This window comes from Anarhichas minor, unplaced genomic scaffold (genome assembly GCF_050575085.1).
Source record: "Anarhichas minor isolate MPS153535 unplaced genomic scaffold, ASM5057508v1 ptg000035l, whole genome shotgun sequence".
Classification (NCBI taxonomy): Eukaryota; Metazoa; Chordata; class Actinopteri; order Perciformes; family Anarhichadidae; genus Anarhichas; species Anarhichas minor.
The window spans coordinates 1951344-1964818 of NW_027466481.1; the positions used below are offsets into that span (position 1 = coordinate 1951344).

General features: G+C 46.8%; 1 protein-coding gene across 2 annotated transcripts in view; it reads left to right on the plus strand.

The window, feature by feature from the left end:
• Window positions 1-754: 754 nt before the first annotated feature.
• The window catches only part of LOC142965607 (mannosyl-oligosaccharide 1,2-alpha-mannosidase IC), a 158339-nt gene continuing 145618 nt past the window's right edge, over window positions 755-13475 (plus strand). For both annotated transcript variants that reach the window (XM_076106626.1, XM_076106625.1), the window contains exon 1: window positions 755-2200. In XM_076106626.1, coding sequence (XP_075962741.1) covers window positions 1607-2200 — 594 coding nt within the window. In that variant the 5' untranslated portion in view covers window positions 755-1606. The remainder of the gene's footprint in view (window positions 2201-13475) is intronic.

Here is a 13475-nt window from a genome sequence, read left to right on the forward strand (position 1 = left end):
GGACAATGAAGTCTTGGAAATATAAAATAAAGCGATTGAGATCTTGTACGGTGGCCTGTAAAAAAAAAAAAGCATTTGTTAGAAAGTGCTTTCTTCATTATATTGCTTATTTAATTCCCGAGGACCGTTGAGACATATGTGGCAGATATCTCTATCCGCTTTCTAAAAGCTTATCCGGGATTAAACGAGCACATTTTCCTCGAGGGGGTGTGTGTGTGTGTGTGTGTGTGTGGGGATGTTGTCTTTTCTTTTTTTTTTGCCTAATGTACAGAACCATCCAGACCTCTCTGCTTTTGTCCAAACGGCTTCACAGTGTTGTGATAAGCCGCTGTGAATATCCATCAAGATCCGACCAGCCCACTGGATTGTCAGCCTCTCCACCTCCTCGCCCCTCTTTGCCTGCACTATATGTTACATTGTTACATTTCCAGCCCTCTCTCTCTCTCTCTCTCTCTCCCACCCCTCGCTATTCCTTTTTTTTACGCGAGCGGACGTCCACGGCACGGCGACACAAGTGCGCACTACAGGCGAGAGTGCGAGGCACGGCAGGCAGGCGGACGGACGGACGGGCGGCGGGTACCGGAGCGACGACGACGCGGCGGTGGTGTGTGTGTGTGTGCGCGTGTGTGTGTCTGTCTTTTGTTGGAGACCTCCCGGGGACGGACTGGACGGTGGATTTGTTTATTCTCTGGATTTTTTTTGGATCAGGGGCTATCGGATAACTTCGCGTGGGACAAAAAAAAAAAACCCGCCTCATTTCATGTCATCCACCGAATTGTTTCGCCGGCGTGTTGACGCCAGCTGAGAGGGAGGGGGGGGAGGAAAAAGAAGAAGGAGGAAACGCAGGCTACTGGAGGAAGAGAGCGACTGACAGATAGGCGGCATGAATACACACGCGTTTCCGTCCGCCAGCTGTACAGGATAGATGCGAAACAACACACGGCTGGCGATCTTTAAGCGTAGATTTGAGGAGCACATGATGCGGCAACGTGGGTCGGTTTCAACGGAGATAAGCGACAGAGATGCTCTGCTGCACGCTTGAGGTTTGCACTGTTTAGGGGCAATGTGCTACTGACGATTTGAACGGAATAATGCATCGAGACACAACTTTGTTCACAGACCTGACACACTGCGAAACGTTTCATTGTATCCTACAGAAGTGATACATTTGCTACGTTATAGTTCTCCTTGAATATAGCGTAGTGCTCCGGTGATACGCCGGTGCCGTTTAATCTGTGCTGCGTTCACGGTTTACGTCGACTCAAATCCCGCAACCTATCGTGATGTGCGTGATGTCGGCTGGATGAAACCTCCACAAAGCTCTCGAGTTGTCAGATGATTGGTGAATTGTTGGTGTAGGCAGGCCTAACCTTCGCTTATGCAGATACAATCGATAGCGAGATAAGAGCTGCGCTGGCAGGCTGTTTATGCAACTCTGGAAGTGTCAACTCTGGGGGGTGGGTGGGGGGTGTTTTAGAAGTCAGGCATTTCGAGTTTTTACAGATGCCCCAACTCGGCAGTTAGGAGCCGCTCAGTAGAGACTGTCAAAACCACTGTGTAGCGTCGGAGAAGAATACTGTGAAGCGACGTCTCCAGAAAACTTTCAATGGTTTTCCGAAAGTTGCCCGGTGTGTCTGCATCGGGCATGGGTCTGCGGCTCTCCCAGAAGTTCGTGTTTCTGCTCTTTCTCTCGGGTTTGGTGACGCTGTGTTTCGGGGCCCTTTTCTTCCTGCCGGACTCTGTCCGACTAAAACGCATTTTTTTGTCCAAGACGGAGACCCAGCCGGCCACCGTCGGCTCCGGGTCCGAGAACGATGCCACACGGGAACACTTGAAACGACCCAAGGACCAGGAGCCCCCGCGGGGCATGACCCCGGCCAAAGGAGAGACCACCAGCACCAAGCTGAAGAGTCTGAGCCGCAACCCGACGGTCTCCCTTGAGGCCACCGAGGAGCGGCTCGCCGGGGGTAAAGCGCAGGAGGACTTCACTTTGCCCAGGTCCAAGACGGAGTCCAAGACGGAGTCCAAGACGGAGTCCGCCTCGGAGAAGGCGGCGACCTCCTCCTCCAACCGCGCTGCCATGTCGGATACTTTCAGTTACGACAAATTCAAAGGGTGTCTGCTCAAACCCCCGCTGGGGAGAGACACCGGCAGGCCGAGCGACCCCCAGACCAACGAGCGCCGGGAGAAAGTCAAAGAGGTAAGGGTGCAGGTGGATCATGGGTCACATGTTTGTTTCTGCAGGAAGGTGGACGGTTGACTTAAAGTAGCCCCGAGGGTTATGTGGAAGTAGTGATATGGTCGTATTATAGGAAGTCGAGATTGAGGTTGAATATGAACAAAGAAGTCGTCTTGGGGTGAATACAGGACATTATAATATGAATATTGTCTAAATCTATCCCATTGATCAAATGAGCTCAGTCACGTGAAATCACTTAACTCCCCCCCCCCCCCCCACAAAATAGTCAAAATAAGCAATTTTTTTCAAATGTTTCTGTGGCTTGTCAGTGCTTTTGAATGGGAGCACGTGTACGCTGTCAAAACATGACAGATAAACGTCATTCTGCCTTATTAAGATGTAAAAAAACAAAAACCAGGCATGCACAGTTGAAAGAAGTAATTATATTTCCGTTGCTGAATTAGATTAGTCTGTATTTGTGTGACAATACGGACGAACGGTGGGACAGTTGTTTGCCAAGCTCCTGTCAAACAGATGAAATACATCCCTCTCAATCACATCGCTCGTCCAAATGTACCCGGTGTGTTTGCCTTCCTGTAGATGCATTTCTGTTGTGCTTCTATTGATGAAGACGGAGAACAGTGACAGGGGGACTAAAGATGAGCTGAGTGATGTTTCTGCTGTTTTCTAGTTGAGATGTACATGAAGCCTAATGTCACAATATAATAGAAAGATGTGTGCAAAAGAAACGTGTGAAATAACTTTTAATAATCTGTCCGAGGGGGAGAACTGTGGCATTGCTAAATAGGTGCTGCTCTTTCCTGAGCAGAATGCAGCATGTTCTATGTTTTTGTTCCTATAAAGTCATTGTGTTTGTAAAATAATCAGATCAAAACTCATTCTGATCATTCGCCTTTGTGCAAGTTATCATAAGCATTACCAGACTGCCATATTTGTCTTTTGGGAGCTGTTCAATTGCGTTCCATCATTTAAAAACAACGTCCTGCGTTTAGCCGTCGCACCTCTCATCACCCTCACACCATCGCCTGCAAATGACGTGACATTGTGCAGTGACACTTCGGCCAGGAGCTCTTCAAGCTGTGTGCCAGCCTTTGTTGAGCCCTGTGGGTCCAATAAGGGCTCCAGAGTGGCAGCGTCTGTGGATCACACATCTGTACCCACTCAAGGCAAGTGAGGGGGAGGAGGGAGGGTGTGAGGCAGCCATTGGCCAGCATGTGCAGATGCGTTTCAGCCTTGGCATGTGACACGGATAAGTCCCGTTGTCACTCTCACTTCCAGCCTGCTGTCACCCTCTGTGCGCTGCTCACATGCCTCTCATACCCAGAGGTGATGTGCTACGCGATAACTGAGGCGTCCGAGGACTGAGAGGGTTGTTTGGCCCTCGTGCACCGAGCTCTCTCACTGACTCTCTCTCCAAGGGAATGTCAGTGTGACTTTGCTCGCGCGGTCCGTTCAGCTGAGCTCGTAAAAAGTTCTCGCCTCGAGGGGGCAGGGGGGTTAAAAGTTGTTTTTCCACCACGCCGCCCTCCTCCTCCCAATCACAGTCTCAGAATTGTAATTGCGCTTCCTCGAGCGAAGACCTTTTTTACGAAGGCACCGACGAGCAGGCGGGCCCCGTTCATCCTCATTGCGTGTTCATAGCCCGTAGTGCATTGCTGTGGTTTGCTGTTGTCGATGCTTCAGTTTCCACCGTCTCGAGCCTGCTGGCAGCGTTCCAGACGGCTTCTCTCTTTCCCGGAGGCTCGCATTCATGCTGCCAGCACGGGCTGACACATAGTGAGCCTGTGCCTTGTCCAGGTTTACAGATGTAAAACCAAGCGCGAACTGTAACAATGAAACTAACATGTTTTGATTTTCTTTCCTTTTTTTTTTTAGCTGTTTTGATGTATATTTCTGTGAAGCACGACACAATCATCCAGAATTTTATTTCTAGTTGTCCCTCTCAGCTTGTGTTGTGATGTACAGACAGAGCCGCTCTGTAAAAGCAGTGTTGTTTTTGTGTTCACTGTAAATGAATGCAGGGAGAGGGGATCCCCCCCCCCCCCCCCTTCCAAAGCCAACAGAAAGGGTCTGGTCCAGCCCACTGAGTGCCTCAATGCCCAAACTGTGAATGAGCATCGTTTTTTTTTTTCTCGACTGCCAACAACTAGAAAGCAGACTCCCCACCTTCCTCCTCTGTGTGTGCACCCACTGCCAAGTGAGGGTGAAACGAGGGACAATGACAGTCTGATGATCACACTAGGCAAATATTTGAAGGCAGCCCTCCCCCCCACTAGCTAAGCCTCCACGGGATACCAGGAAGTACTGCCAAAAATGGCGAAGGTGCTGTTTACGTCTCCGCTAGTAGGTAGTTAAATCTCTCCTAAAAGTCCCCAGCGAGATGAAGATAAGAGGACTTTTTGCAAACGTCTTCCTCTTTGTAATTCTGTGATGTCATGGCTCAAAGAGTGCTGCCGCTGCCTCATTGGCTCCAGCACAGAAAAGAGGCTGGATGGCAGGGACCGACACCACACAAACATGTCCTTTTGATGTCCTGTTACATTCACTCAGGTTACAGCTTGGAGTGCAGTTATAAAACACCCCGATGCAGAGCGCAGAACTAGCACATCCGAGCAAATTAAGGGAGCTCCCTGGGCGGCGGTGGCTCAGAAGTAGAGCGGGTTGTCCTCTAATCAAGATCTGCATACCGATCCCCGGCTCCTGCAGTGAGCATGTGTACGTGTCCTCGAGACAGAAGATGCTGAACCCTTAAATTGCTCCCGAAGCCCGTGTGTGAGTGAGTGAGCGTGCGCATTAGTTTAGATCCGGATGGGCAGGTGGTGCCTTATATATGGCAGCCTCTGCCATCAGTGTATGAACGTTTTTGTGTGAATGTTGACATGTAGTGTGAAGCGCTTTGAGTGGCCGGAAGACAAGAAAGATGCCACATAAAAGCAAGCAAGTCCATTTACCATTTTAACTCTGTACCTCCATAACCTCCATATTGCTCTCTGCTGTTGGTCTCCACAACATCACATCGATCAAAAGAGAAGTGCAATAAAGGAGGGTCTCTATAAAGCCTGAGACATGTTGAATTTTTAACAGAGATGTCCCAGTGCAGTCAAATGAGGGTCTTTCCTTGAGGAGATTGGAATAGATTGTATAATGTGGCCTCCAACCTGATGCATTTACATGGGGATAAGCTAGGTACAGTATGCTATTGTTCAGAAAATGACGATACCCGTACCAATACACCAGTACCCTTAAAGGGATATTTGATACTTTTTTCCTTCTTCATTTAATACCCATCATGTGAATGGAAGCATTCAGTTGCGTAAAATCAGTAAAACCACCACATTTATTTTTATCTAGACGCCACAGGCGTGTAGCATAGCCGTACTTTCCAACGTCTTGGTGGCATGTCGGCTGTGAGCTAAACGACACAAATGCTCATTCTTTTCTAGATCTGGGTACAAAAAGCGTTGAATACGGGTATCGTTTGACTGCAGACGTTTCGATACTACTCGGTACTGCGTTATTCCGGAGCACCGATACCCGGCCCCACACGAGGAGATGGTGGCGCTGGCAGGGGATAAAGCTGACAGCTGAGCGTACAGCAGTGAGAGGACAGACACACTGCAGCCTCTTGTGGCAGAGCCTCCTCCAGTGGAGCAATAAAAAGTCTTTAGGGCTTCTTTGTTCGGTGGGTGTGTCTGCCAACTGTGTGTGGGTGTGGGCACTGGATGGCTTATCTAGATGATCAGGTGCTTGGGGATGACTCTGGAGTTTGACAGTTTCAGTTGGAAGGCTTGTCACTGTGTTTATCCATCCAGTGCTGAAGCCCACCTGCATCACTGTGTCGACTAACAAGAATAAATCGAGGTACATCTGTTCAGTTTGTAGAGCGATTCTACTTAATGGTCAGATGGATGTGCGTGCGTGTGTTTAAGCCAGAATAATAAGCAGCATAACATGGATAAAAACAATAAAAACAGATGGGTAGGAAGCACAAACTGGTTTAATCCACAAAGTCGGTACAAATGTAACAAGAGTTTCACAAAGCTGACGCACCTCATCTGTTAACTTACTAAGGAAACGTCTGAAGGGACATTTCTTCGATATTTACTTTAATGTGACAAATTGGCAGGTACTTTGTTTTTTATTAGCTTCCAAAAAAGGGAACCGAACACTAGGATCTTAAATTCAAAAATAATAATAATAATAATAATAAACCAAGGTTTGGTTCAGAGCAGTTGTATCTGAAAGACATTTTAGTAATGTTTCCCTTCAGTTAGAAGGATGGTCTCAATGCCACTGTGCAATATATCCAGCTTGTTTAATATAAATACACTTACAGGTTTTAAATGTTCTTGTTTCGAAATTTTAGATCAGTCAACTTCTTCTGTTTGTTTAAGAGCCGGAATCAAAGGTGGAGTGTAAAGCGTTCCTTTTCACAGTGTGCAAGGAGTGCTGTTAACTGTGGACAATATCAGATAATTTGGCCTTCGTATAACAACCAAATTGTCGCATTACACGAACTCTCACACACCCAAGGACACACAAACCCAGCACAAAGCTGCAGAAATAGATGAGCTTGTAGCCCAGACCTGAAATCCCCTTACAGCAGTAATGACCTGTGAGCTGGGTGTCTGTCTGAATAAAGTGCTCCCGTTAAGCCGGCGCCTCCTGGCCGGCTCTGACCTCCCGCCGCCCCCCCCCATTCCCCCTGCTGTCTCCAGGTGCGCCAAACAACCTTCAGTCCGAGCAAGGAAAATGGCCGCCCGCTGAGCGAGAAGAAAGAAACGGAAGATGAACAAAGTCTTAAGAAAAAAAAAAAGGCTCTCTCTCTCTCTCTCTCTCTCTCTCTCTCTCTCTCTCTCTCTCTCGCTCCCAGCGCTCCCGCGGAGCTGGAACATTTGTGCTTTTCCTCTCCTCTGTGGATGCTGTGCAAATGTCAGCGGCTGGTGTTTGGAGTCATCGTTGTCTTTGGTCTGTTTATGCGGGGGAGTGAGCCGCTGTGCTCGCTGGATATTGATATATTGTGCAAGTCAATGGCAGCCGAGACAGATATTATCAACCTGTCGATGCTGCCAGGCTCTAATGGAGGCCTTTTACTGCCACACAAGAAGGAACCGAGTCTCATCCGTTTTCTGAGACGTGTCTTCTTTTTTTTTTACATTTGCATTGTAGGCTTTCAGTCGCTTTTACCCAGGGCTGCTTACAGTAATGGCGACAGGACGTCTCGGGTTGTTAACATTATGAGCGGCTCACGACACTGAGTGGAGGGCAGGGATGAGTGTACCACCTGGTGTTGTACTTCTACTGTGAGAGCAGCTCTCACTTTGTCCTTCCTGCTACTTTCTCTCTTTCACATTTAACTCATGGTAACTTAACGGGTTACCCTCTTACTATTCAGACCATTGCAGTGAAGCCACCGACAAACAGAGATGTTTATCTAGGACGTAAACCCGAGGATATGTCTGTGCAGAACGCATCAAAATGAGCTCAGACTCATTGCATGCAGCAGTGACGGTGCATGCACAAACGACTACTTGGTGTGAATTTAAAAAGAAGAGCGTTGCATAATGTGAATGCTGTAATGTAAGTGCTGTAAAGTATCCTTGCATCTGTGATGTTGTGGGCGGGTAGAAGTCGACGGACGACCTGTTCTGGCTCCACAGCCTGTAGAGAAGTTCTGAAACCCTCAGAGAATCAAAAGTGTGACATTAAGTTAAACGATGCTCAGAAGCTTCTGTACTACCTGCAAAGTACACGTCTTACCAAAAAAAACACATTGACTATTTACAGATTGTTTGTTCTACATACCGGCCATAAACCCACTATGTTATCATGTTTAAAGAGAAGAAGACTGCTCATTAGTTTCTGAATTCATCAAAACAAAATACTCCAGAATGACGGCAAACACACTAAACCACAGTAATTGCGAGATTATGTTAAAGACCACGGCTTTGTAAAACCCACACACTATTATGGCGCATTAGAACCATTTATGCTGTTTGTGGTGATTGGTTAAAACACTAATTTTAGCATCAAATTCTGAGAAATGGTCACAGCTAATGATCACTCTATTAGTAACTTTGTCTGTGTGTGGGCAGAATAGATCATGATTAGCACTTGTCATGTAGCCTCGTGTGCATGTCATTGCTTATGTTTATGAAAGACACTTTTCTGAAGAAATACGGAACTTGCTGCATCGCTACTGTCTGACATCCTGCTGCAGTGCTCGAGTTACTACATGCTGACCTGGTGTTGCCCAATGGAAATCTTGCTTACTGGCACCTACGATATTGATTGGTTCCTTCATGGCCACCCTTCATGTTCTGCCCCCTTATTAGGCATTACATAACAATTAAAAACAATGTAGCACAGATGACCCTAAAGGTCAAAACAACTGCATCCAGGAAGTCTTGCATTTCACAGAATAACAGCAAGAGGAGGACATGTCGGGTAACAAAACCCTGAGAGCCCAGCAGAGAAGTTTATTCTCCAGCGGGTGATAAAAGCTGATTAAGCAACACAATACCAGGCCTTCTCCCCCAGGCCATCACTGCAGGAAGAGAGTGAGCGGGTGAGACGGAAAAGAGGAAAAGGGAAGGATGTGAGTTAAAAAGGGGGGAGATGTTGGTTAACATCCTTTTTCTTTTTTTTGCCCTCACCGCAGTTCTCCCCCTGCATTCCCTTTGTGATAAGGGCACTAGCTCTCTCTGTTGAGGCATGCTCTGTGTCTGCAGATACCTCTGCTGCAAGGGCCTTCACACACAACTCTTTGCACAAGTTATCCAGTTACAAGATGCACGTAGTCTCTTTTTTTTTTTTTTCTTTCTGTCCAGACATGCTTGTTTCATTTTGTGTGTGCTACTTTTTGTGTACTGTGCGTGTGTTGGTGGCTCACAGGCGGAGCGGAGGATTATATCACATCTTGAACCAATAAAATGCCTTAAGTGTCTCTCGCTCCGGAGAGGCCAGTCAACTTGTGTGTGTGTGTGTGTGTGTGTGTGTGTGTGTGTGTGTGTGTGTGTGTGTGTGTGTGTGTGTGTGTGTGTGTGTGTGTGTGTGTGTGTGTGTGTGTGTGTGTGTGTGTGTGTGTGTGTGTGTGTGTGTGTGTGTGTGTGTGTGTGTGTGTGTGTGTGTGTGTGTGTGTGTGTGTGTGTGTGTGTGACGTGAGCACAGTCAATTTTCCTCAGCAGTTTTAAAGGCACACAGCTTGTATATCTTTGCTTTCCCTGATGACGTGGCCTAGTCAACAGTTTGCAGATGTTTTCCCTCATTGCATAAAATAAAAATCCCCTTTTTTCTCCCTGAAACTCCCCCCTTGTTGTTTGCTCCCGCACTTCCATACCTGCGAGGTTTTAAAAAGCAGGCGCCTGACTCTAGTCTATTTGTTTACCCTGCTGTCTGTTTACTATAGCGTGGGGGTGTTGCGTCACTTGCCAGTAAATGCAGAGGGGGTCACGTCCCGGACCAGACATTTGCCCACACCTTCCCCGAACAGAGCAGAGCTCAGAGCTGTGAGGGAGCAGCGCTCTCGGCAGTGGCCGCTTTATTTTCAGATTTCATCAGCCAGACCCTTAAAAAAGTCAGTCCGCCCCCTTCCATTGTTGTGATGTGGCAATAAGTCCGTTGGAGGCACATTTATCTTGAGTTAACCGTACTGTTGACACAATGGGGTCATTGTACTTCCTAATCTTGGCTTCTGAAGGCCGGTGATTCCTGGAAAAAAACACAGACATTCATTCCTGACTGGATCCTCTCAAGTTCCACAGTGTCCCCCTCTTTTTGATAAGGCCAACATCTCCCAACATCCGACATAGCTTTTGTCCACACTTACACTTTTTCCCTCTAGTGTGCTCATCATTGTTAGGCCTACATTAATGTGGGCTAATGGCCATGTTTCACACCGTCTACAGTCTTTCTCTGCTCTTGCTGACTTTATTCGCTCTATAACAGGAAAGAAAAGAAAGAGAGAGGGTAAGAAACAGACTTTTACGACCGACTGTCTAGCGATGAATACCACATTTGAACCGGGAATAACAAAATGACAAATAACAAAAATGTTATTTCAGTCAAACATTTTGTTTTAATTAAAACGTTTTACACACAACACAATAAAACTACTACCTAGTCTCCTTCCTCCTCCTCCCCTCCAAAACCTAAAACCTCCAGCAAAGCTTGAGAACGCTATCGTGTGTGTGTGTGTGTGTGTGTGTGTGTGTCGTGTTGCCCTGCCTGTTTTTGCGTCTCCCATTACACATTTTTCAGCGAGTGTGGTCTCCGTCGTGTTTTGAAAAGTGTAACCAACACACGCCACCGCTTTCGGCTTGCCGTCTGACTCGCTGTGACTTGAACGAGCTTAAAGGGTGTCGTAGTCTCGCTCTTGCTCTTTCTGCCAGCTAGTCTCTCTCTCTCTCTCTCTCCCAGATGCGCTCTCTGTTACCAAAATGTGGCACCGATTGACTTAAAGTGAGTCGGTACTCGGTAGTAACAACTCTGTGTGTGGACTCCCAGCATCCTACAACAGCACACATGCTTTCAGCTCAGTCATGTTTTTGCAAGCTTCAGCCAATGTATGCTTTATTGTGGGGGGGGGGGTGTTTGCATGTGTTTGATACAGAAAGTGGAGAAGATGAAGGATCCAGGGATGGCCTTGTTTGCTCCCCCCCCCCCCCCCCCACCTTCTCTCGTTGGCCTCCCTGCTCGTGCAGATTCAACAAATAGGAAAGAAGAGGAGAGAGAGCGAGATAGTGGCCTAGATGTAACCAGCAGTGTATCCGAGCCCCCAGCTGAGTGTCAGCCCCCTTCCTTTATGCCTGCCTAATTGGTCAGAAAACATGCGTGGCTGTGTTCACGGGGTTAATGGCAAGACATTAGAGTGGACTAGGGGACCTGGCTAGTCCCCATTTGTCTTCCTCCTCGTCCCGATCGTTGCTCGTCCTTTCTTTGGCTCTAGTTGCGATCACTGATTCTGTCTCTGTTACTCAGTCTTCCTCTTCGTCCTCCCTCTCGTTCCTCCTCCCCTGCGTCTTGAAGACGAGTGGCCCCCGGGCCCCGCTCACTGCCACTGCTCTCCTCCTCTTCCTCATCACCAGAGAGCCAGTGTGAGCTGGCCGGCCGCTGTCGCTGCAGATCGGCCCGTCTGCGTTGCCGTTATCGTGTTGTGACATGGCTTCAGCCTACTTTCAAGATGGCTGAATTATGCTGTCAAGCTTTTGACCTACAATTTAGGCGGATCCCCGGAAAACAACATCATCTTTTATGTAGCCCCCCCCCCCCCCCCCCCGAGTGAGGACAATGGCTGTGTATGGAAAGCCTACCAGACCGTTTTCATGGTCAACAACACAGTGCTGTCTGGCTTTCCGTGTCTCCCTCGTGATTTTCTCCTTCATCAGCATCAGTGGGCAAATAGTCATTAATTAGCCAAATGCTTACAAGACCATTTTAGCCAGAGCTGGGTGTATTTGTTCATTATATCACAATTAAGTCCCTAATCAAATGGCAGCAGCGGTGCTCAGTGCTCATTAGGGAGCCATATAGATTTCTCTTGGTTCCATCAAAGGTTGGATGATGGGCCAGCTAGATAATTACAATTTCCAGCCATCCGAAGTAGGTGGAAAGACGGAGAAATAACAAATAAACCGATTTTGATAGTCTTCTAATGAGTTTGTGTGCGGGAGAACAACTAGTTTGCTGATCGTTGATTGGATGAGACGCGTAGCTGACAGGCTCTTGAGCGAACGTCTTGTGCATTAATATTGCGCTGGACAGATGTGGAAGAGATGGGTACATGCGGTGCCCTTTAATATATAATACATAACCCCATTCAAAATGTAGTGGCTGTTTATCTCGACCAGAGGGAACCTAGTCAGCCCTCTGCAAAATAACTAAAATAACCCACGTTCAGGATAGCAGCTGTCATAATGTGCTCATTTAAGCGCTTCTTTAGAATTCTATTGGCAGGAAGCGTTTACATAAAAAGTACAGCTAAACCCTTCACATCAAAAAGCTCATTGTCATTTCCATCTTGAATGATTGTAATTCTTTTAAAAGGAGCGTCTGTTTTAGAGGATGTAATCTCTCTAAACCTTCCAAAAAAAATGTCTTAACATAATCTGTTGTCTACTTTACTTTCATGTCAGAACCTGTTTTAAGAGTGGGGGGGTTTCTTCTTTCTCTCTCAGAACCAAACTCTTTTTGTATTTTCATTTAGAGAGGAGCAGATGGTGATGCAGTGGGTTTCAACAACAGGAAATGGGCGATGTCCAGTTTCAGAAGTGACAGTTGTTTTTTGGAGAACCCCAGATATGTTGTTTCAGCTAACCACTGCTTTGGGTTTGCGCACGCAGAGGTCATTATGATTCATACATCGGTGGTTAGTGTGAGGAAGGATTTCCAAAGAAACAACTGTTATTCACTTTAGGTTTCATGAACATACTACAAGTAAGTGAAACACCTCTGTTACAGCTAACAGATACTGATGTCATATTGGACTGGTTTGAGTCTAAAACAGGGCGGTAGTATCTGGAGAGTTCCCCTCTTTCAGGCCTCATATGATTAATATCTATATATATATTCAAAGGTATTTTACACCCAGCGTTAGATATCAACAAAGGTACATTTAACAAGTGACAGTTTAATGGCTTGAGGCTGATTATTTTATCTAGTAATTTGTATTATTGATTTATTTGGCCAATTATGTCCTTGATTAATAGGTTTAATGTCAGAGCCGGTGGTGGCATCCTCTTAGGTCTGACTAGCAGTTGCAAACCCTAAATTTACGATAATATAAAACCGAGAAAAACAACCATTCCTCACATTGGAAAGGCTGAAAAGGACTTCACGGATTGATCGATTATCAGAATAGTTGCAGACTAATATTCTGTTGATCAGCTCATCAAGTAATCGAGTAATTGTTTCAGCTCTATTACTCTGAACAAGTAAATAATTGACATTTGGAATGCGGCTTGATATCGACGGGCAAAAGGGCAATTTACAGTACGGACGCTACAGACTGAAGTCTCATAAAATCAATCAACCAATCGGCACAAAGTGGAGGAATCGGTTCCATTTGTGAGACGATGCTCAAACTAGGGTGCTTCTGAGTCGTGCAAATGATCTAATTAGGCTTTTTATGTGCTAACCGTACCGAAAGCTCGATCCATCTCTTGAGTTAATTTGGCCCGCCATTAGAGTGGAAACCTGCTGCTAACCAAACGTCCCCCAGAAGATGTGGCCCCTGGTCATCGTCTCTCTCGTAATGATGTGTCTGCTGTGGTCTCCT